This window comes from Panthera pardus, unplaced genomic scaffold, assembly GCF_024362965.1.
Source record: "Panthera pardus isolate Hobbes unplaced genomic scaffold, ASM2436296v1 HiC_scaffold_16, whole genome shotgun sequence".
Lineage (NCBI taxonomy): Eukaryota > Metazoa > Chordata > Mammalia > Carnivora > Felidae > Panthera > Panthera pardus.
Window position 1 is genome coordinate 155030171 of NW_026526721.1, and position 24885 is coordinate 155055055.

The 24885-nt window shown below is 39.4% G+C and overlaps 1 protein-coding gene across 2 annotated transcripts in view; it reads right to left on the reverse strand.

Moving 5' to 3' along the window:
- PDCD6IP (programmed cell death 6 interacting protein) overlaps positions 1 to 24885 on the reverse strand; it is a 71208-nt gene that overhangs the window by 16836 nt on the left and 29487 nt on the right. For both annotated transcript variants that reach the window (XM_019418603.2, XM_019418602.2), the window contains exons 8-12: positions 14623 to 14845; positions 13496 to 13619; positions 11075 to 11252; positions 6654 to 6765; positions 4999 to 5168 (exon numbers count right to left, since the gene is read on the reverse strand). In XM_019418603.2, coding sequence (XP_019274148.2) covers positions 4999 to 5168; positions 6654 to 6765; positions 11075 to 11252; positions 13496 to 13619; positions 14623 to 14845 — 807 coding nt within the window. The remainder of the gene's footprint in view (positions 1 to 4998; positions 5169 to 6653; positions 6766 to 11074; positions 11253 to 13495; positions 13620 to 14622; positions 14846 to 24885) is intronic.

The following is a 24885-nucleotide window of genomic DNA, read 5'->3' on the forward strand; positions in this document are numbered from 1 at the left end:
TTTAGACCACCACACAAAGACAGAAGGAGAGTCCTTGTATGACATTCTTTTTTTTTTTTTTCAAACTATCATACATACTAGTTTAACCCTATTTTAGCCTGTATGATATTGGCCTCATTTTAACAGAATGAATACAGGAGAAAATGAAATTTAACTGCTTCCACAAATGACCAGAATAGTTAAGAAAAGTAAACCACGGTCTACATTTCTTATACACTCAGGGCCTAACGTGTTATCAAGTTAAAGCATATAAGTAATTAGAATACCTACACACCTCCATGTTTAATGCAGTGTTATTTACAACAGCTGACATATGGAAACCTAAATGTCCATCAATGGATAAGTGAATAAAGATGTGGTGTATACATACACACACACACACACACACACACACACACACACACACACACAGAGGAACATCAGCTGTAAAAAAATGAAGGACTGCTAAGGTGGGTCAGTTGGTTAAGTGTTGGACTCTTGATTTCGGCTCAGGTCATGATCTCACAGTTCGTGAGATGGAGGCCTGTGTCGGGCTCTGTGCTGACAGCACGGAGCCTGCTTGGGACTCTCTCTCTCCCACTCTCTGCCCCTTCCCCACTCACGCTGTCCCTCTCTCTCTTAAAATAAATATTCACTTAAATAAAAATGAAATCTTGCCACTTGTGACTTGAATATACCTTGAGGGCATTATGCTACATGAAATTAAGTCAGCCAGAGAAAGACAAACACCCCATGATGTCATTTATATGTGGAATCTAAAAGAAAACCAAGCTCACAGATACAGAGAACAGACTGATAGCTGCCTGAAGTGGGACATGGGGATGGACAAAGTAGATGAAGGGAGTCCAAAGGTACAAACTTCCATTAATTAAATAAGTCAGTCATGTGGATATAATGGAAAGCATGGTAACTACAGTTAGTTATACCATATTACATATTTGAAAGTTGCTGAGAGTAGGTCTTAAAAGTTCTCAACACAAGAAAAACAATCCTGTAACTACTTCTTGGACTGATGCTAACCAGATTTATAATGATCATTTCACAATATAAACAAATACCGAATCTTTATGGTATGTACCTGAAATATAATGCTGTATGTCAATTACACCTCGACAAAAAAAATTTTTAGTAATAATTACAACCCTGTTGTATTTATTTCTGTGTTTTATAAACAGCTCCAATTAGCTTTCAACTGCAATTAACTACATCCCTTTATAGCGTTAGGTTACCAGTAGCTATCATTCCATCAACACTTTTTGAATCCTTACATGTTGGGCACTGTTCTAGGTTCTAAAATACAACTACTAGCAAAAGCAGAGTCTTCCCTTCATGTGGGGGACAGAAGAAGGGAGCGGAGGATTAAACAACTACACAAAATAGAGCGGTATGGTAGACAATGACCAAGAAAGGGAAGGGGTGACATGTGGAGCTTTAATGAAAAAGAAGCAGCGACCAAGCAAAATGGAAGAAAGACCCCAACAGAAGGAAGGCAAATGTTAAAGTCCTGAAGCAGGAACAAGCTTCACATGATCAAAGGACCAAAAAAAAAAAAAAAAAAAAGGCCAGTATGGCTGAAACACAGTAAAAGCAGGAAGGCAGAAATGAGATCACCGAAGCCATTTCACCTTTAAGACCCATGGCTGTTGCAAAGTTTTCCTGTAAAGAACCAGACAGAAGGGAAAAAAGAAAAAAAATTTTTTTTGGCTTTGTGAGCCATAGTCTCTGTTACAACTATTACAACTATTCAATTCTGCCTTTCTAGTGTGAAAGCAGCCACAGACGAAATGCAAAGGAATGAGTATAACTACGCTCCAACAAAAATTTATTTATGGATACTAAAATTTGAATTTCATATAATGTTCATATCCTAAAACATCATTGACTTCTTTTCAACCATTTAAAAATGTAAGAAGCATTCTTGGCTCACAGGCCATACAAAAACAGGAGGCAGTCTGGATTTAGCCCGTAGCCCACTGCGTACCGGCCCCATGTGGATGACCAAACTCTCTGTGGCATCTAACATCACCAAACACAGGCAGGCACACACACACCAAATACTCTCAGTGAGGTATCAGCTTTACTTTTCAGACCCTGCCAATTTAGTTTCAGAAAAGGGAGACATGAGACTACCTCGGTAACAGAACAGCAGGAAGCTGACCACACTTACCCTACACTAAAGCTAATCTAGGGTTTTCCATCTCTCTCTCTCAGGAACCACCATGCCATAGTTTCTGGCATATAGTAAGTCTTCAACAAATGTTTGGTGAGCAAATGAATGAAGAGATGCCAGTCAATCTGGACACCTGTCTATATATTTTGTTATGAAAAACTAAGAGTAAATAAAAGCCGTATTTGCAGATCACCCAGTAGTCTGGAAGATGACTTTGTGGGAGCCAGAAAAAAGCCCTAGAGGGACACACGGCTCTGGACAGTGCTACTTTATGAACTATCTCTGAGGAGATGGGAGCTTTTTTCCCCCAAAGCACCCCTCCATCACCTGAGGCAGATACAGCACTGTGAGTATTAGTGGATATCACTTTTCTACAAAAAAACCAAAAAACAAAACAAAACACACCCCTTCCTCTGGGCAGACTCAGCCCTACTGGAGGGTCAAGGCTTGGCTGCCCAGATATGGACTAGATTCTGCACCCTAGCTGCTCGGAGGTGCACTATCACAGCAGCAGTCCTAGGTATTTAAAAAAGGATTTTTCAACACAAATTACCCACAGCTGGCAAAATTTTTCAGAGCAACTCAATACGTAAAAACAAATGGCCAAAGAGACCAAGATGGTCTTGTGACCAAGACCCCTTCACAATAAAAGAAGAAAGAGCCTACCATTAAGATCGGAGCTGCCTTAATAAAGTGTGTACTTTCTATCACTTTAATACCAGAATTCAAATGACTATGTTTTTATCATAAAAAAACTCCGGCTAAAATGCATCATCAACCACGACACCTACCTGAAATAGCTTTGATAAAGGCACATGATGAACGAATATACAGAGCACTGAGGTTTTCTGTTGCTTCCATCCAGAGAATCTAGCTTCAGTAGAGTAACTTCGTATTGACCATACAAATCTTCTTCCCCTATGTAACACCACTACGAATCAACAACTGCATATAATAACACATTACTGCGTGCTAATTCCAACTGTCCTCCGCATAGACCATTTTTGCTTTTCTACCGCAAGCAGGAGAATCAAAGGACAGAAGCCGTGCTAAGTTCTAAGTCACAGACAAGACGCCGAAAAGGAAAAGCAGAGGGGAGACCTGACCAGCTCAGTTAATAGAGCATGCGACTCTTGATCCTGAGGTTGTAAGTTCGAGCCCCGTGTTGGGGGTAGAGATTAGTTAAAAATAAAATGGAAGGAAGGAAGGAAGGAAGGAAGGAAGGAAGGAAGGAAGGAAGGAAGGAAGGAAGAAAGGAGACAAGAGGATACTAAGCAGGGATTTTTCTCTTTCCCAAAAATAAAAACAGGGCCAGATTTTGTTGCTCTTCTGTGGGTCGGCAGTCTCTGTTCCTCACAAAGCAATCTAACCACCTTCCTTCTTCCTTCCTCCCACTTCCTTAAAGCATCTAATGGATATTCTTTGTTCCGTCAGGTTCCGCCCACCTTGAGAGATTTGGGTTCTGTGCACATTCAACCATGCAATCTTCACCGTGGGGGCTCATTTCCACTGAATCTCTCTGACAGCGTCTCTGGACATACCCACTCAGTCTTCCTCGGAGTTTATGTGTTCACTCCGTCTGCCTGTCAACTCTGTTCTCACCATGTGCCAATTTCTTAAGAAGCTTCTTAAGAAATGCTAGCATTTAAGTGCTTAGTCATCTAAATCCTCACAGCATACTTTCTTTTTTTTTTTAATGTTTATATTTATTTTTGAGACACACAGAGACACAGCATGAGCGGGGGAGGGGCAGAGAGAGAGAGGAAGACACAGAACCCAAAGCAGGCTCCAGGCTCCGAGCCATAAGCACAGAGCCTGACGCGGGGCTCGAACCTGTCAGCCTCGAGATCATGACCTGGACCGAAGTCGGATGCTCAACCAACTGAGCCACCCAGGTGCCCCAGCACACTTTCTATAGTCACAACACTTCTGCATTTCTACCCTGTATTACAGTTCTCCTTGTATATGGCTAATCTTCCACACTGGACTGAAAATTGAGGGTAAAGGTTGTGTATGATTCATTGCTGATTTTTCCAAGTACCTAGCATAGTGCCTTACGTATCCAAGAAGTCTTGGTTGAATAAATACATGAAATGTTTCTGTGGAAAGACAACGCACAACACTGATAACTTTTGAGACCTACTACCCCAGGAAATTCACCTATTTCAAGAAGTTTTCAGCAAACGTTTCTTGCCCTTTGGCTTATTTTCCTATGCACTTCAGGGCCTCTATCTTATTCTACTACATCTCGGCACAGTAATCAGCCACTAAGGCATATTTGCACCTTCTCCTCTTAGGACTTTCTGACTCACATGCCCTACTATTGGTCTTCCCCTTCCTGTCACAGGTAGAAATGCCACGATGACGTTACCCACGGGTTAACACGCACAGCTGGTTGATTTTTCCTTTAGAGACAGTCCCAGTGGAATACAGTGGAAGGAAGCAGGGAATGATGGAACTAAAAACAAAAAAAGGTGTGGTCAGAAAAACATCTGGCCAAACCCAGTCCTTCTACTTCAGGGAAGTTTCTACGCCTCCAAGCCTCTTCCTTTTATAAAACCTGAACTACATACTGAGTATCCAGAATACAGTACTAAGCTCGTAGGAAACACTCAATAAATGGAAATTATTATTATAGGATAGTAATATCACCAATGTAGTTACATACTACACAATGTATATGTTCTACTTTATACATACGAACCTCAATTTGTGTCTGCATTTTTTAAAAGATGACACTATGAAACTGGCAATTCATTGTGCTCATAATGGCTTGAACGTCGTTTTCATAAGCAGATGACCACCCACATGACAATGCATCTTCTTACCTCGCTGCCCTGCATGGTCCTCGCTGGGTTAGCAGAAGGGATGGCAGCGTTCAGCTCAGGCTCCGGCTTACACAAAAGGGCAATGGTGTCTCGGTGAGACTGGTAACGTTCTTTCACCTGCCCATCTGCTTGCACAGCTTTATCCAAAACTGTTCTGAAGTTGGTTCCCTCTGTCGGGGAAAAAAAATGTCACTTGAGCACAGCACTGATTTGAACAGTAACATCTATGGGTCGGTTATACTTTTAGTTCTGCGCTCCAAATTTACCTTTTCCCCCTCTTCTATGGGTTCCATTTCACTACATAACAGAAACTGAGCTCCTGTCACTCTTGGCATTTTTTATTTCTGGAAAATTGCAGTTAAACCTTAAAATACATTTATGGTTATTGTCCACCAAAAAAAAGCTGACATCAGTTTAATGTATTCCTCCAACTCATTAAGATAGAAACACTCCAAAAATTGTTACAACTTATTCTCAAAAGATCAGTTTCAACTTGACTTTAAAGAACAGCAAATATATTTTCAGAAAAAATCAACTGTATTAATTCCTTTTACAGAGAAGTAAAACAAGTCTCTAGCAACCGTAACATTTATCTAACAAACACAAATCTTAATAATTAAAGTCTTAAAAAATAATAATTTGACTTCAAATTAACTGGTGGGGCACCTGGGTGGCTCAGCTGGTTAAGTGTTCAACTTCGGCTCAAGTCATGATCTCACGGTTCATGAGTTCCAGCCCTGAGCCTGGAGCCTGCTGTGGATTCTGTGTCTCCCTAGCTCTCTGCCCCTCCCCCACCATTCTCTCTCTCTCTCTCTCTCTCTCCCTCTCTCTCTCTCTCTCTCTCTCTCGAAAGATAAACGTTTAAAAAAATATTTTTTTAATTAACTGATAAAATTCCTATTTTCCACCCACTACTAAATGAAATTAAATTACAAAACCATATGTATATAATATGATCTCATTTATTTTTTACAAATATGCTTCCCATGGGGAAGCTATTTAAAAAAAAAACAAAAAAGATGCACAGGCCCTGGAATAGGAAAAGAGAGTTACAGAATCTTTTTTTTTTTTAATTTTTTTAATGTTTATTTATTTTTTTTAAGAGACAGAGAGACAGAGTGTGAGTGGGGAACGGGCAGAGAGAAGGAGGGGAACACAGAATCCGAAGCAGGCTCCAGGCTCTGAGCTGTCAGCACAGAGCCTGATGCAGCGCTCGAACCCATCAGCCGTGAGATCATGACCTGAGCCGAAGTCGGAGGTTTAACCGACTGAGCCACTCAGGCGCCCCCAGAATCATTTTAATTTTTACTTTATACCATTTTTAAGAATCCGAACTTCTTACAATGAAATGAACATGGACTACCTCTGTTACTTAGTTTTTATCTTACAATGAACTGAGAAAAACACCTGTGTTTTCATAATAGTAGTTTTAGTAACTACTGGTTTACAAATGACCCGAATTTAATCAATCAAAAATGTGGGTCCAAATCGGGAATTTACTGCGCACCTGGCTGGCTTAGTCAGAAGAGCACATGACTCTTGATCTCAGTGTTGTGACTTTGAGCCCCGCGCTGGATATAGAGATTACTTAAAAATAACACCTTTAAAAAAATGGGGAACTTATGCAAGCGAAAGCCATTTATGCACATTTTTACCTGCTCTTAAAGGCTTATAGAGATCATTAGATGGTGTCCTTTGCCAGCGTTCCTTGAATTTTGCTCTTAAATCATTGTCAGTTGCTTCTTCTTCATCCAACAATCTTAATGACTTTTAAAAAGGGGGCAAAGCAACAATGAAATATCATTTCTGATAATAAAAAATTTAAAACACTTTTTAAATGATCAGACTCAAGACAGGTGAGAATTAGTGAGATGGGACTGAGTGCCCCTACGTTACTGGCTGGGGTACCAACTGGTACAACAGTTCTGTTGCACATATCCAACTTACGACATATTTAACACAAAGTCTTATAAGATGCAGGGCTGCATTTAGCCATTACCTTATTCAGTAAATTAAAAGGGAAGAGTAACTAAGAGAACATGTATACCCATACACCAAAACTACTTTAAACAAAGATTCCAAAAAGGAAGAAGTAAAACTACCTCTACTTGCAGATTACATGACCTTACATAAAGAAAATCCTTAGGAATCCACAAAATAACCATGAGAAATAATAAACAAATTCAGTAAAGTTACAGAATACAAGAGAAACATACAAAATCAGTTGCATTTCTATAGTGTAGCAATGAACAATCCAAAAAGGAAATTAAGACAACGATTGCATTTAAATAGCATCAAAAGAATAAAACACTTAGGAATAAATTTAACCAAGGAGGTGCAAGACTTATACCCTAAAAGTTACTAAACACTGTTGAAAGAACCTAAAGAAGACCTAAATAAATGGAAAGACATCCCTTCCGTATTCACAGAAGGTTTAATATTGTAAAGATTGGCAATACTCCCCAAATTGCTCAAAACGTTCAGTGCAATCCCTATTAAACCACTAACTTTAGGATTTTCTGTATAAAGGTTAAGTCAAAACCACAATGAGATGCCACTCCATACCCACAAGGCTGGCTAGAATTGAAAAACAGAACAATTGTAAGGGTTGGCAAGGATGTAGAGAAACTGGAGCCTTCACACACTGCTGGTAAGAATGTAAAATGGTGCAGCTGCTCTGGAAAATAGTTCGACGGTTCCTAAAAAAGTTGCACATAGAATTCCTATATGACCCAGCAACTCCACTCCTCTGTATATACCTGAGAGAATTTAAAACAGGTGCTTAAAACACGTTCCCAAGTAACATTATTAATAACCAAAAAAGCGAAACATCCCAAATATCTATTACTGATAAATGGATAAACAGTAGGTGATGCCTCCATACGATCGAAGTATTATTCATCCATAAAAAGAAATTAAGTGCTGACACTATAACACGGATGAACCTGAAAACATCGTGCTCAGTGACAGAGGCAGAAGGTGCACATGCCGTCTACGATTCCATTCACATGAAATGTCCAGAAGAAGCAAATCCAGAGGGAGAAATCAGATTAGCAGCCGCCTAGAGACGGGGCAAGGGGTCATGAGGAGTGACTGCTAATGAGGATGGGGGTTTCTTCCGGGGGTGATAGAAGCACTCTGAAATTGGACAGTGCACGCTTGCACAACAAGACGAATGCACTAAATGCCACCATCTTGTACACTTTAAGGTTAAAATGAGGACTTTTATGTTATGCAAATTTTACCTCAAAAACAAACAGACATGCAGTTGTGAAATAAACACAGGAGATTGTTTTTTAAGAATCAGATATGATGAAAACAAAAGGTATCAATAAAATGAAAAACAAAAACTCAACAGAATGGCTGAAAAGCACAAAAAGCACGGCTAATAACCAATTAATGAGCCGAAGGCGGGCCAGAGGCGCAAAGAGAAAAAGTCAAAGAAATGTTAAGAGATATGAAAACTGATCATCATCAAAAGAACCATCATTCACTAGAAGAAATTCGTTAGGAGATAACGGAAAAGAAATAACTGAAGAAACAGAATCCACGGACAGGGAGTGAAGATTAAAAGACCCAACAGATCCCTGGCAATGATAAATTGATTATCTAAAAATTAAACTAATTGGACACTTCAAAATTCTGAAAATCAAGACTAAACTAAATTTCTAAAAGCCACCAAAGAACACCGGCTTCCCAACCTGACTCCACAACTTACTCACAACTTACTCCAGAGGAGACTCTCCAAGTACCGCTGACCAGGTAAGAGTGACTACTCCGGAAGGCTGTTAGAAACATCAAATGAGGCAAGTGAAAGTCCCTCATGTTAAGACAGGCAGGCAACAGACACGTACCACACACACTCAGAATGCCAGTCTGACCGTAATTAGAAGGGAAGCTCTTCACACACTAGTATTTCTACCAAATGCTCCTCACAACTACACTGAAATACAGCATCTCAATAGGCAGTGTTCTTTGTCCATAGAACTCGTTTCAAGATCAAATATGCATCTTCCAGTCAATGACATCTTACAGTCAAGGAAATACAGTGATATTTAGTAACTACCAACTAGCAGGTACACGCAAGATCCCACTTGGTAGCTATCTTACGTGATACACACTATTCTCCCATTTTGGGGGGTAAGTCAAATGAGACAGGATTGTTAAGTAATCTGCCCAGGGTCACAGCTAAGAACAAAACCCGGGAATCAAATCCAACTCCAACTCCAACATTGAAGAACGGTTTACGACTGTAACTTCCACTGACTAAATGTCCCCAGACTGATATTTGCCTTGCGATACCTGCATTTTCCAGCATCTGTCTTCTCCCTCCCTGTCAATTACTTCCTGCTGCTTCCACTTTCGTGTGACCTTAAATAGCACTCTCCCCCTTGTTCTCCCCATGGCTCTCTACTATTGTAACGCCCTTTCAATTGCAACACCAGATAAAAGCTTGCTTGACATAAAAATCAACCAAGTCTATGACCTCAAGAGCAGTGTCTGTTAAATATTCGCGTACACACAAATGACCCTGCGATCTTGTTAAATGCAAATCCTGATTCAGAAGGTCTGAGATGGGGTCTGAGATGCTGCACTTCTAACAAGCTCGGTACAGCAAGGTTTTGGCACTGAACTCTGTACCATCAATTCTGTTTGCTTTCAATTATCTGATCACTGACTACCTCTACATAGATGAGGTTGGTAACATTGATGGTATAATTAATGTAGAACCGCTCATGAATCAGATTCCCCAGGCCAATACTGCAGTAAGTTTTCATGTAAGTTTTCTAACCTTTTTCAGTAGCTAATATGCCACCACAACCACTTCTGCATCAGTTAGTATAGTGACTATACTCTCATCATCATAGTAATATGGTGGTAATAGTAATAACAGCTATCATTTATTAAGCACGTACTATGTTCCATAGGTTACAGGTTTCACTCTTTTACTTTAGAAAACCCTTAAAAAGAAAACAAACAAACAAACAAACAAAACCCAGGAGGTAAATACTCTCCTCCCCATGGTTCACACTGTACAGATGCTCCTTGAATGACATAGCTTTGAATTTTGTAGGTCCACTTACATGCGGATTTTTTACAGTACAATATTATGAATGTAGGATTCTTAGGATTTTATGATTTTCTTTACGATTTTAGTAACATTTCTTAGTTTAAGAATGCAGAATATAATATATATAACATGCAAAATATGGGTGAATTAACTATTAATGTCACCAGTAAGGCTTCCAGTCAACAGTAGGTTGTGAGTAGTTATGTCTGAGTCCAAAGTTACACTCAGATCTCTGACTGCATGGGGGAGGGAGGGTCAGCACCCCATGCTGTGCGAGGGTCAACGCTACTTAAGTCCTCTATCCCTGTCCCAAAGTACTTGGAAATGATGTAAATACAAAATTCTCTGCAAGTCAGCTGAAAACTAAACACCATGGACTAAAGCACTGATTAACAGAAGTCACCTGAAAGACGTGACTCCTCAAGTGGCAAAAGCCTATATAACCATTTTGAATATATTTATCACTAAAGAAAGAAGTGAATCAATGAGGAGAAAGAGGTGAAGGCATTGTAAACGGAGAATTAACACTGTCAAACAGCTGACTTTGGCCAAAAAACTTTACTGTTCCATACCCATTGATAAAATGCCCTCTCTTACTGGAAGATGGATACAGTGGGCTTATAAAACATTTGATGGCCTAACCTCCTCAGTCTGATTCTACATTTACCAAGAAATCTAATCTTTCATAGAAAAGAAGCCATTAATTATGAAGAGTCTGAACAGTTTGTGTGCCAGTAATTTCTCACAGTATATCAATACTATATCGTGGTCACATGAGTTTCATTAGTGCGCATTTATACACCCTTAAGGCATGTATGAATTCATTCTCCCTCCATCAGAACTCCTCTTGAAGTTGAAAGGCAGGCCCTCGGCCACAGTAAATTCATCAAGATGGTGAGTATTACCCTACGAAACCCAACAAAAGAAAGCAACCAGTCCTCATCCCCACTGGACACCAAGGCGTAGAGCAGTTTTTACTTGAAAAACAAATCTCTTAAAACATACCTCATCTAGGATTTCTCTATTTCTTTGTAGTAGTTCAGGTAGCTCTTTGATCAATTGATCAACAGTCTGGATGCCTCCCTGTTCAATCACAGATGTGGATTTAGTCAATATAGACTGAGGTACAGTATCTCCAGACACATCTTCAATTGCTGCTGGAAGATTAAGGGAAGCTAACACCCTGAAAAAATGAGATACTGTGTCATCTTGAGGTCTAAACCATCTTTAAAGCATTAATCTCCTCGTTAAAAAAAAAAAATTAAAAAAGGGGCACCTGGGTGGCTCAGTCGGTTGAGCGTCCGACTTCGGCTTAGGTCATGATCTCTCAGTCTGTGAGTTCGAGCCCCGCATCGGGGTCTGTGCTGACAACTCAGAGCCTGGAGCCCCCTTCAGATTCTGTGTCTCCCTCTCTCTCTGCCCCTCCCCCACTCATGCTCGCTCGCTCGCTCTCTCTCTCTCTCTCTCAAAAATAAACATTAAAAAAAATTTTTAACATTAATCTCCTGTATATCCTAATCAATAGCAATGGAGTTCACACCCCAAAATAATTGACAACCCTCATCAATGGAAAAATAAAGCAAAGATACAGGACTAAAAAAATGAAATCAGTGATTGATAAAATTAAAACAAAATTGTTAAAGAATTAAGATCACAGTTCAGAATTAAAAGCCAAAAAGTAAGAAATATACATTAAAAAACATGAGCTACCTTGAGCTCAAGCTCAAACTTAACTTCTTTTAGTCTAAGAAATTAAAAATCAAAAATTCTATCTTAAAAAATACAAACTTTTACCATACTTCTGTTGTTATACTGTCACTGGTGAGTCAGAAATAATACACAAAATAGTTGTAATTTCATGTCATCTAAGCAGAACGTCAAGACTACAAAATTGATCTAGGTATTAATCACAGAATCTTCATCTGTTCTCAGTTTTGTAGCACAGTATCAAGTATTATTTCATTTACATAACGGAGGGGTTATTAAGGTAAACTTATGTTTTCTTGCTAGAAAAAGAAAAGTCAGGTCAAAATCCATGCATCCATCAAAATTAAAAACCTGAAAAATTAAACTAACTAGGAAAAAAAAATTCTCAATTTCATATACCTGACAAAGGACTTGCTCTAAAATATACTAAGAACAAGAAAAACTCGATTTTAACAAACGAGCATAAAATATCAACAGATACGTTACAAAAGACAGACGAATGGCTAGTAAGCACACGAAGAGTCACTCAACGTCATTAGTAATCACAGGAATGTAAACTGAACCACAATTAGATTCTGCTACACACATACTAAAACGGCTAAAACTATTAAAAAGACTGACGATACAAAGTGCTGCCACGGATGCAGGGTTCCCAAAAAGTGCAGGCGGGAATATGAACTGGAGCCACCACGCTGGAAAACAATCCGGCTGTTCTGCATGAAGTCAGGCCTACAGCAACCGGACGATTCAGCAACTGTCATCCTAGGTATTTACCCGAAGGAAATAAAACCTGTGCACACAAAGCTTTGCACATCGGTGCTCACAGCACGTGGAATGTCCACCAACAGGCAAATGTAGAATAAACTGCTATTTAACCATAAAATGAAATACTGCTCACTAATAAAAAGGACCAAACTGATACATACCACACAGATGAATCTCAGAAACATTACGCAAAGTGAAAGAAGCCGAACACATTCTGAGTACACGCTACGTGCGCTGAACATACCGCAAGGGTTCCATCCGTACATACTGCGGCAACACCCTAACATGCTGTATACCGTAATGTACATGTAATGTGATGCACACGCTATAATGTTTGTATTAACCTGTGTAAAAAGTGACACCGACCTAGGGTGACAGGGAGCAGATGAGCAGTGGCTAAGGGCCAGGGGAAGAAGGACTGAAGTGGCACAAAGCAACTGTTCAGGGTGATGTAAATGTTCTCTACCTTGATCGCGGTGGTGGTGGTTACATGGTGTAAGCTGATCAGAAAGAACTGAACTATACACTTCAAGTGGGTCTATCTGTTGTACTTCATTGAAAATTATACTGAAGACACTTTAAAAGCCAATGAATTATTTTGTTACTCTTCAATCCACCATTAACAAAAATTAGTTCAGAATGCTGAACCATGTACCATGCTATCTATCTTAACTTACAAGTTCGTTTCTACTTCTCACTTCCCTCAAATAAGTATCTCCTACCATGTAAATTAGTGGTCAAACACTCTCACTAGTTTCAGTAACCGAGTTTCTTGCAAGTCTATTTCCTAGGACTTCGCAGATAGAGCATCCACCCAGAGTGCACAGGAATGTGTATTTGCTACTTCCAAGCTCAGAAAACCAAACGCTCATAAACTATTTAGTTAGGGTAACAATCAAACAGAAAACATTACAACTTCACAGATATATTTATGGAAGTTAAAGCTGTACCTACCCATTTGCCAAAGTGGTGGCTTCTCTCATTTGAGCAATTGATCTGTTAACTAAGTCAGCTTTCCTCTGATTATAGGCGGCCAACGACTGCTGCACTGACACAGGAACCATACTTTCAAACAAATCTAAAATGAGCAATGTGAATTTCAACAAAATTTCAAGACACAAAGTCCATCTGTAAAGTGAATGCTCATATTCCCTTTCCTATAGTCACATAAAAAGTCTACAAATATTTAAAAATCAAAACTAAATCACTACTGAAAGTACAACGATGGAGAGAATTTTTAGAGCACTATATTCACGAACAATGAGAGCTTTTTCTTTGAACTTAATTTTCTTAACGTTTCAAGATGTGTTTGTCATTGACTTCTTTGGTGAAGAAGATCTACACTCTTTATTAGTTGATTATACTGGTTAAGCAGTCCACATTGCCTGGGTTTAATTTCCAGCTCCTTCCACCACTTTCTAGCTCTGCAACATCGGGCAAATTATTCAAGCACTCTGTGCGTCAATATCCTCATCACTCAAAGGGTTATGGATAACAATAGTACCCATCTCATGAGACTACCGTGAGAATATTAATTATGAGCTAGTTATCTGTACTTAAGAGTCCCTGGCACATGGTAAACACATCTTGTTTGCTAAACAGAAATAAATAAAATAATCAGCCTTTCCCAATAACGTACAATACTATCCTTGGGATCTCAGCTAGAAACTACTATACACTGAATACATCTACAAAATCCAAGGATATTATAACATTTATCCCATACAACCATGACTCTGTAAGTTTATACATTTAAAGTCATATTTATGAATGTTTATTTTTAATAGCAGACTCCTAAATAATATAACAAATGTTAAAATGACAAATGCTTAAAGTCTCAATCATTACTCAAATGTACTTTCAAATTTTATGACTGCATGGTTTATTACCATTTACTTTCCATCTTGAATTTTCACTATAGATACAACACTTCATTTTGATTCTCATATTCATCTTGAACATGAATGCAAATCATATTCAAAACATACAATAGCAGTTATGTGATTTTCACTACCAAAAACAACAGATTAAACTGGGGAAAAGATGAGTAAGATTAAAGCGTATCTGAGTACTTGACATACCAGTGAATTTCTGGCTGATGGGGACACTGACTGGGGTAGATTTCACAAGTGTGGCTTTGCCAATTGGGTCCAGATCTTTAAGGTCTGGAACTCGATCATGATAGATGAAGTCATTATCCTTCTTTGCTGCAGAAAGGGCACGGCTGATTTTGTCAGAAAAGTCTTTCACATTGACATATTCATCATAGCGAGATGCCACTGTTTTAATCAATTCTGCTGCGTGCTAAAAAAAAAAAAAAAATGTTAAAAAAAAGTTTTGTTTTTCTCAACCAATGATCTAAGCAATGGTTTTTAAAAAATTTCTTTGAGGACATGCATTTCCAGCAATGTGGTCAACAGAATAACCTAAAAATTATCCCATCCCAAAATTCCAAAATATCAAAAATGAAGAATAAACATAGTAGGCATCCGTCCCAACACATGTGTGAATTACCAAGTAAAAAAAAAAAAAAAAAAAAATCCAGTAAGTATAGTAAGTGAGGCCAGTAAGTATAAACCAGCATTGAGGAAGGCTGGCTGTCGAGTATTTCTATAACCCAAAGGACTAGCAATTAAAACGTCTTACAAGCTCTCATGAAGACCTGAAACAGGGGTCTTAAAACAAACACATCTCCATCTACGGAAACATTCGTCTCACTGCCCCACATGGAGGCAGGAACCTCAAATGTCTACTCCAACAGTGAAAGGCTGGGTCAGAAAAAAAGTACCCAGCCAACACAAGAAGTCAACAAAGAAGCATGTTACCTCAGCATTGACGGGAACGTATTTTTTTAGGGGCGCCTGGATGGCTCAGTCGGTTAAGTACCCAACTTCAGCTCAGGTCGTGATCTCACAGTTTGTGAGTTCAAGCCCTGCGTCGGGCTGTTTGCTGTCAGCACAGAGCCCACTTCAGATCCTCTGTCCTCCTCTCTCTGCCCCTCCCCCATTTGTGCAGTCTCTCTCAAAATAAATAAACTTAAAAAAAAAAAAAAGGAATAGATTTTTTTAAAAAGGTCTACTCTCAGGCACCTGGTGGCTCAGGTGGTTAAAGCATCTGACTTCTTGATTTCAGCTAAGGTAATGATCTCACGGTTCAGACACTGAGCCCCGTGTCGGGCTCTGCACTCACAGTGCAGAGCCTGCTTGAGATTTTCTCTCTCCCTCTCTCTCTGCCCCTCCCCCGCTCACGCTCTTTCTCTAAATAAACATTTAAAAACAAAAATAAAAGGTCTACCTTCATAATTCATAAGATGAGCATATGCCTCACATAAATTTAGAGCTTAAATTACATTACTTAGGTGGTTTCAAATATAATAACAGCAGATAACAGAGGCAATGAAGCCAAAGGCATCATCAGGGACAAATTCAGTGCTTAATGCTTGAGATCTGCCAATCTGCCAGAAAGACCTAAAACTTCTTAAATTTTGCATTTAACAAGACTCTATGTATATAAAGTTACAATGAGAAATTGATAAACTTACCCCTCATCAGAGGGGAAGATTTTAACACTCCTGTCTCAGCATGACAGACCAAGTAAACAAAAAAACTGTAAGACTATAGAAGATGTGAATAACATAATTAATGAGTCTGACCTACCAGACATTCAGAACCCTGGACACCACAACTAGAGAATATAAAGTATTCTCAGGCATATAAAAAACATCTATAGAGAGTAACCACAGGAGAGAAAGCAAATATGAAACAGCAAAGTTATAGAAATACAAGAATGGTTTAAGAAAACCTATTTATGTATTATCCAAATAATAGATTTAAATTTTTAAAAATCAAATTATTTCCACAGATACTGAAAAGCATTTGATAATATTCAATATTCATCACTGATCTTTTTGAAAATCTTAGTAAAATCAAAATAGATATCCAATTCATTAACATGATAAAATCTCAACCCCCAAACCTGCTAACATACTTAGTAGAAAATATTCCTGTAGCCAAAATGAAACAGTATCATCAACAACCTTAGAATGTGTCAAAACATCTAGATAAAAAAAATGAAATTAAGAGGTATAAAGAAGGTATAAAGAAAAGGAAAAAATGATCATCTACAGATGATGTTTTATACACCAGGAAAACCTAAAAAAGTCAACTGAACTATTCTAAATAAGAGGCAGCTCACATGCAAAATCAACAGAGCAAAACAAAAGCTACATCTTTAGTTATACTAGGAGATGAGAAAGGGCACAAATTTAAATCGCTTTTCAAATGTGATTCTTAAATATGTGGTCAAACACTCCCCTCAAATAGCAAAGTTGGTACTAGAATGATAAGATACACCAAGTACACTGGGGAAAAAAAGGGATTGCTAAGGGCCCACCCCCGTGAGTGAAAAGGACTTGAAGCAAATTTGAAAACAATGAAACGGAATAAGGAAACAAGTGCCAACAGATGATAAAGGCAAAGCCAACTGGTCCTCATCAGCCACCAAAAGGTCGCAGGAAAAATGGAGTGCTGAGAGGCCTCATCCCGAGAGGGAACTGCTGAGAGCAAGAGGCAGGTTAATCGAGGGCAGGGAGGCCGGGGGAAGCAGATAGGAGGAGTGAAACCAGGGAAAAAGAAGAAAGGGGGCAAGCACTCCAACAGGTCCGCAAAATAACAGACTCTCAGAGCGGACACAGCACCTCGCAAAGGAAAGGCCGTGAGGGATTCAGGGAAACACAGGTACGGAGGAAGAGTCCTTCCTCAAGCAGGCTAGGCTTTGAGAGCCAAAGAAGTGAAGCCGAGGAGGGAGCCCCGACACAAAGAGGCTCAGAACGCTACCACACGACCGGAGGGGGGCATGCCCCCACTCAGGAGCCTCTTGCGACTCCTCTACCTAAAATCAATCTCATCCAAACACAAGTAACGGAAAAGGCATCCCATCTGCTTCAACACAAAGAAACCAGAAGGAAAAGGATGAAAATGAGCATGTAACTTTCCAATAGGTAATGAAAATTCACCAAGGAAATATTGTCACAAAGCAGATGAAAACAGCATGCTGAAAAAGCTAAAATAAACTAAAAACTTAAGCATATAATCATAGTATCAAAAGAACACAAAACGCGAACAGAGGACCAGATGGCCTAGACAACAGCAGGTGAGAGCAGACAGCAAGAGAAATGTGGAACAGGAACTGACAGAACTCAGGCAAGAAAGTGAAGAAAAACCCAAAATCATTTTTAAAAAGATTGAAATATGGGGGCGCCTGGGTGGCTCAGTCCGTTGAGCGTCTGACTTCCTCTCAGGTCATGATCTCACAGTTTGTGAATTCGAGCCCCATGTCGGGCTCTGCACTGACAGCTCAGAGCCTGGAGCCTGCTTCAGATTCTGTCTGTCTGTCTGTCTGTCTGTCTCTCTCTCTCTCTCTGCCCCTCCCCCACTCACACACTCTCCTTCAAAAATAAACATTAAGAAAATGTTTAATAAAAAATATAAAAAGATTGAATATTTACACAAGTAACAAAAAAGGGGTAACAGACATCATGTAAGAAACACACAACTCAATATGGCAGGCAAGGAGAGGGAGGTGGTTACCAACTAAAGATTGGTAAGACACAGCTGCCAGATGCCACGTGAGGACCTTGTTCTGCACAGACCAGCTGTGAAAGAACACTACAGAAAACGTCTTGGAAAACTAAACTAGGTTTCAGTAATATTACATTACTAGTATTAATTATTAATCAGTATTAACTTTGGCAGGTGGGCAGACATTATAGTTTTAGGGCTTTTTTTTAAGTCTTATCTATCAGAGATATGACTTGGTTTTGTTTTTTTTAATTTTTAATTTTGATTTTTTTTCTCTTTTGTTTCCTTCTCTTCACTCTTTTCCCTTCTTTTTCTTTCTACCCTCCTCTTGTTTTTTCTTCCCTTTGGAATCTAGCTCGTAGTTTCTGATTTGATTTTTGGTCAATTCTTATTCTGCTTGTTTGATCAGGCATTTAAATCTATTCTTTATATACCTTTTCTTTTTTAAATTTTTTTTAATGTTTTTGTTTATTTTTGAAGGAGAGAGAGACAGAGCATGAGTGGGGGAGGAGCAGAGAGAGAAGGAGACACAGAGCTCAAAGCAGGCTCCAGGCTCTAAGCTGTCAGCACAGAGCCCGATCCCGTGAGATCGTGACCTGAACCAAAGCGGGACGCACAACCGACTGAGACACCCAGGCGCCCCTTTTTATTTTATATTTTATATCTCCTTCCTATTTTCTTCTCTCTCTGGATTAAGCCTTATAGTTTCTTTGATTCTCTGCCTGGTGTTTTTTTTCCACCCCTTTCATTTCTTTGTACAGGCTAAGGTTCCCCCGCCTTCACTTCATTTTCCTTTTGTCCAGGGTTGCTTCAACGGACACAGCCACGCACACCTGGTGGAAGGTCCGAACAATCCACCACTAAAGCAGCGGGACAGAACAGCCAAAGATGCAGCAACAGAGCGCAGGCAACACAGTCAAAAGACACCTTCTGAAGTGCCAGGCCCTGCACAGCGTATGACCCCTTTTAAAATACGGTAGTACTCACAGGTGCAGGACACTTAACAAGCGATTAGAACCCGTAAAAGACAGAAACCTAGCCAAATAGATGAAACGGAAAAATTCTCCTCAAAAGAAAATCCAGGAAGAAATGACAGCCAGAGAACCGCTCAAAACAACATATCTGAACAAGAATTTAGATTAATAGTCTTAAGACTAATAGCTGGGCTTGAAAAAAGCATGGAAGACAGCAGAGAATCTATTGCTGCAGAGAGCAAAGATCTAAGGTATTGTCACAATAAATGAAGAAATGCTATAAATCAGGTGCAAAATAAACTAGATGCAGTGACAGCAAGCATGGAAGAAGCGGAGGAGAGAATGTGTAAAATAGAAAATAAAATTATGAAAAATGATGAAGCTGGGAAAAAAGAGGGAAAAGAAATTACTAGATCACAAGAGGAGAATTAGAGACCTAAGTGACTCAAGGAAACGAAATAATATCTGTATCCTAAGAGTTCCAGAAGAAGAAGAATAAGAGAGAGAAAAGGGCAGAAGGTTTATTTGAACCAATTATAGCTGAGCACTTCCCTAATCTGGGGAAGGAAACAGACATCCAACTCCAAGAGGCACAGAGAACTCCCCTCAAAATCAAAATCAGACCTACACCGTGACATATTATAATGAAACTGGCCAAATACAAAGATAAAGAGAGAATTCTGAAAGCAGCTCGGGACAAACGGGCCTTAACCTACAAGGGGAGACACATAAGCATAGTAGCAGACTTGTCCACTGAAACCTAGCAGGCCAGAAGGGAGTGGCAGGAAATAGTCAATGTGCTGAACAGGAAAAATATGCAGCCCAGAATCCTTTATTCGGCAAGGCTGTCACTGAGAATAAGAAAGGTAAAGGCTTTCCAAGACAAACAAAAACCAAAGGAATTCATGACCACTAAACCAGCCCTGCAGGAGATCCTAAGGGGGACTCTGTGAGTGGAAAGCAGCAAAGACTACAAAGGACCAGAGACATCACCACAAGCATGAAACCTACAGGTAACACAATGGCACTAAATCCATATCTTTCAATAACAACACTGAATGTGAACAGACTAAATGCCCCAAACAAAAGACACAGGGTATCAGAATGGATAAAAAAAACAAGATCCATCTATATGCTGCCTACAAAAGATTCATTTTAGACCGGACGACACCTGCAGACTGAAAGTGAGGAGACGGATGTCAAAAGAAAGCTGGAGCAGCCACACCTATGTCAGACAAACTGGATTTTATTTTTTTTTTAATTTTTTAATGTTATTTATTCATTTTTGAGAGAGAGAGAGAGAGAGAGCACACAAGCAGGGGAGGGGCAGAGAGAGGGGGAGACACAGAATTTGAAGCCAGCTCCAGGCTCTGAGCTGTCAGCACAGAGCCCGACATGGGGCTTGAACTCACGAACAGTGAGATCATGACCTGAGCTGAAAGTCAGAGGCTTAACTGACTGAGCCACTCAGGCGCCCCTGATCAAACTAGATTTTAAAACAAAGACTGTAGCAAGAGATGAAGAAGGGCATTATGTCATAATTAAGGGGTTAATCCATCAAGAAGAGCCAATAATTGTAAATATTTATGCCCCCAATGTGAAGGCACCCAAATATATCAAGTAATCGCAAACGTAAACATATTGATGATAATACTGTAGTTGTAGGTGACTTCAATACTCCCCTTAAAACAATGGACAGATCATCTAAGCAGAAAATAAATAAGGAGACAATGGCTCTGAATGACACACTGGACCAGACAGACTCAACAGATATATTCAGAACTTTTCATCGCAAAGCAGCAGAATACACATTCCTCTTGAGCGTACAGAGAACATTCCCCAAAAGTGATCACACACTAGGTCACAAACAGCCCTCAGCAAAAATAAAAGGACTGAGATCATACCATGCATACTTTGAGATCACAACACTACGAAAGTTGAAATCAACCACAAGAAAAAATTGGGAAAGGCCCCAAATACATGGAGGTTAAAGAGCATCCTACTAAAGAATGAATGAGTCAACCAGAAATTAAAGAAGAAATTTAAAAATACATGGAAGCAAATGAAAATGAAAACATGACAGTCCAAACCCTTTGGGATCCAGCAAAGGCAGTCCTAAGAGGAAAATACACTGTAATCCAGGCCTATCTCAAGAAGCAAGAAAGGTTCCAACTGCACAACCTAACCTTACACCTAAAGGAGCTAGAAATACAGCAGCAAAGAAAGCCCAAAGCCAGCAGAAGAAGAGAAATAATAAAGATTAGAGCAGAGATTAACCATATAGAATTTAAAAAAAACAGCAGAACAGATTAGTGAACCTAAGAGCTGGTTTCTTGAAAGAATAAACAAAATTCGTAAACTCCTAGCCAGACTTCTCAAAAAGAAAGAGAGGACCCAAATAGATAAAATCATGAATGAAAAAGATCACAACCAACACCACAGAAATACAAACAGAATTTTGTATTTCATTTTTTTTCCTTTTTTAAATTTTTTTTAATGTTTATTTATTTTTGAGACAGAGAGAGACAGAGCATGAACGGGGGAGGGGCAGAGAGAGAGGGAGACACAGAATCTGAAACAGGCTCCAGGCTCTGAGCAGTCAGCACAGAGCCCGACGCGGGGCTCGAACTCACGGGGCCGCGAGATCGTGACCTGAGCCGAAGTCGGACGCTTAACCAACTGAGCCACCCAGGTGCCCCCAGAATTTTGTATTTTAGAGAATACTATGCAAATTATATGCCAACAAACTGGACAATCTGGAAGAAATGGACAAATTCCTAGATACCCACACACTACCAAAACTCAAAAGGAAAGACATAGAAAATTTGAACAGACCCATAACCAGTGAAGAAATTCAATCAGTTATCAAAAATCTCTCAACAAATAAAAGTCCTGGGCCAGATGGCTTCCCAGGGAAATTCTACCAGACATTTAAAGCAGAGTTAATACCTACTCTTCTCAAGCTGTTCCAAAAAATAGAAATGGAAGGAAAGCTTCCAGACTCATTCTATGAAGCCAGCATTACCTTGATTCCAAAACCAGACAAAGACCCCACTAAAAAGGAAAATTACAGACCCTGATGAACATGGATGCAAATATTCTCAACAAGATACTAGCAAATTAAATTCAACAGTACATTAAAAGAGTTATTCACCATGATCAAGTGGAATTCATTCCCAGGCTGCCAGGGCTGGTTCAATATTCGCAAATCAATCAACGTGGTTCCATATTCACAAATCCCAAAATTTGTATGGAATCACACAAGACCCCAAAGAGCCCAAGTAATGTTGAAAAAGAAAACCAAAGCTGAAGGCGTTACAATCCTAGACTTTAGCCTGTATTACAAAGCTGCAATCATCAAGACAGTCTGGCACAAAAACAGACAAACAGACCAATGGAATAGAATAGAGAACCCAGAAACGGACCCACAAACATATGGCCAACTAATCTTTGACAAAGCAGGAAAGAGCATCCAATGGAAAAAAAAAATAGTCTCTTTAGCACATGGTGCTGGCAGAACTGGAAAGCAACATGCAGAAGAATGAAACTGGACCACTTACACTATACACAAAAATAAACTCAAAATGGATAAAAGACCTAAATGTGAGATAGAAAACCATCAAAATCCTACAGGAGAAAACAGGCAGCAACTTCTTTGACCTCAGCCACAGCAATTTCTTATTTGACATGTTTCTGGAAGCTGAGAAATAAAAGCAAAATTGAACTACTGGGACCTCCTCAAGATAAAAAGCTTATGCACAGCAAAGGAAACAATCGATGAAACTAAAATGCAACCAATGGAATGGGAGAAGAGATCTGCAAATGACATATGTAATAAATGGTATCAAAAAATCTATAAAAAACTTACCAAACTCAACACCTGAAAAACAAATAATCCAACGAAGAAATGGGCAAAAGACATGAATAGATACTTTTCCAAAGAAGACATCCAGATGACAGACAGACACATGAAAACATGCTTAACATCGCTATCATCAGGGAAATATAAATTAAAATCACACAGAGATACCACCTCACACCAGCCAGAGTGGCTAAAATTAACAACTCAGGAAACAACAGATGTTGGTGAGGATGTGGAGAAAGGGGAACCCTCTAAGCTCTGTTGGTGGGAATGCAAACTGGTGCAGCCACTCTGAAAAAGTGTTGAGATTCCTCAAAAAATTAAAAATAGAATTACCCTATGAACCAGCAATAGCACTACTGGGAATTTATCCAAAGGATACAGGAGTGCTGATTTGTAGGGGCATATATACCCCAACGTTTATAGCAGCACTTTCAACAAGAGCCAAATATGGAAAGAGTCCATATGTCCATCATAACTGTTGGAAGTCATACACATACACACACACACACACACACACACACACACACAAATGGAATACCACTCAGCGATGAAAAAGAGTGAAATCTTGCCATTTGCAACAATGTGGATAAAACTGGAGGGTATTATGCTAAATGAAGTAAGTCAGTCAAAGAAAGATCTATGATTTCACTCATAGGTGGAATTTGAGAAACTTAACAAAAGACCATAGGGGAAGGGAAGGAAAGGTAAGTTACAGACAGCGAGGCAAACCAGAAGAAACTCTTAAATACACAAAACAAACTGAGGGTTGATGAGGGTGAGGAAAATGGGTGATGGGCATTGAGGAGGGCACTTGTTGGGATGAGCACTGGGTGTCTATGTAACTGATGAATCAAGGAATCTACTTCTGAAGACATGACTAGTCTGTATGTTAGCTAACTTGACAATAAAATTTAAAATGATAATATATAAACAGAAGAGAAATGAAAAACAACCATGAATAACAGAAGACTCATGCTTAGGTTCAACAATTGTTACCAATTTGCCATATTTGCTTTACCATTTTCACATGGGAGGGGGCTTTTTTGCAGAATCATTTGGAACTGAAGTTCGGACACCATGAGCCTTCATCCCCAAGTACTTCAGCACATATCTCCTGGTAAGAAGAGTCTCCTTAAAACCTACAAACTGCTGTCACAACTAAGAAAAAACAATACTTTTGCAAAACCAGTTTCACCATCTTACTTGGTCCCTCATTAATGAATTAAATAAATCGGACACACATCCATTCTATTGAGACACATTTTTGTATCCATATATCTGTACGCCTTTTTCAAAGCCACACTTCGTCAGTGTTAGGGATTCCACCAAGATGATCAAGTATACAGGCTTCTGTAGCCAAATAAAGGGCACTATCCTGGTAGGGCATCTCATGAGCCCTACACGGCCAGCCACAATTTGTCTTGGCCCCAGATGTAAATTCCAAGCAACAGTCTTAACTTTGCTGTTATTTTATCTGCTGTGTTGTATTTCCCTGACATTTCCAATGTTTTTTTTTTCCCCACTGCTCACAGCAACGACTGAAAAGCTGGTTTCTCGGTAGGACCATGTAATGATCTTTATCAGGTTCATGGGGTACTTTGAGCCACAGACTACAGAGATTAGGGTTTCTTGGTCATCTTTTTTTTTTTTTGTCTATTTGTTCTGTTTGCCTATTTCTGAGTTCAAATCAAGCAACGACAACAAAATCTCAGGCCTAGAAAGAGGCACGGCCCTTTTGTGCTAACTTCTGACCTATGACTAACGCTATAAAACTGAAGCTACAAACGCTTACGCGTCTGTAACTGGAAAAAGTCTTTATCTCTCACTGCTCAAGGTTGAAACAGTTTCCTTTTTCCACATGGGACTTTAAATATCAAAATTTCAAAAAGAACTCTTACGTGACTGGTTTAATAGACAGACACTAAG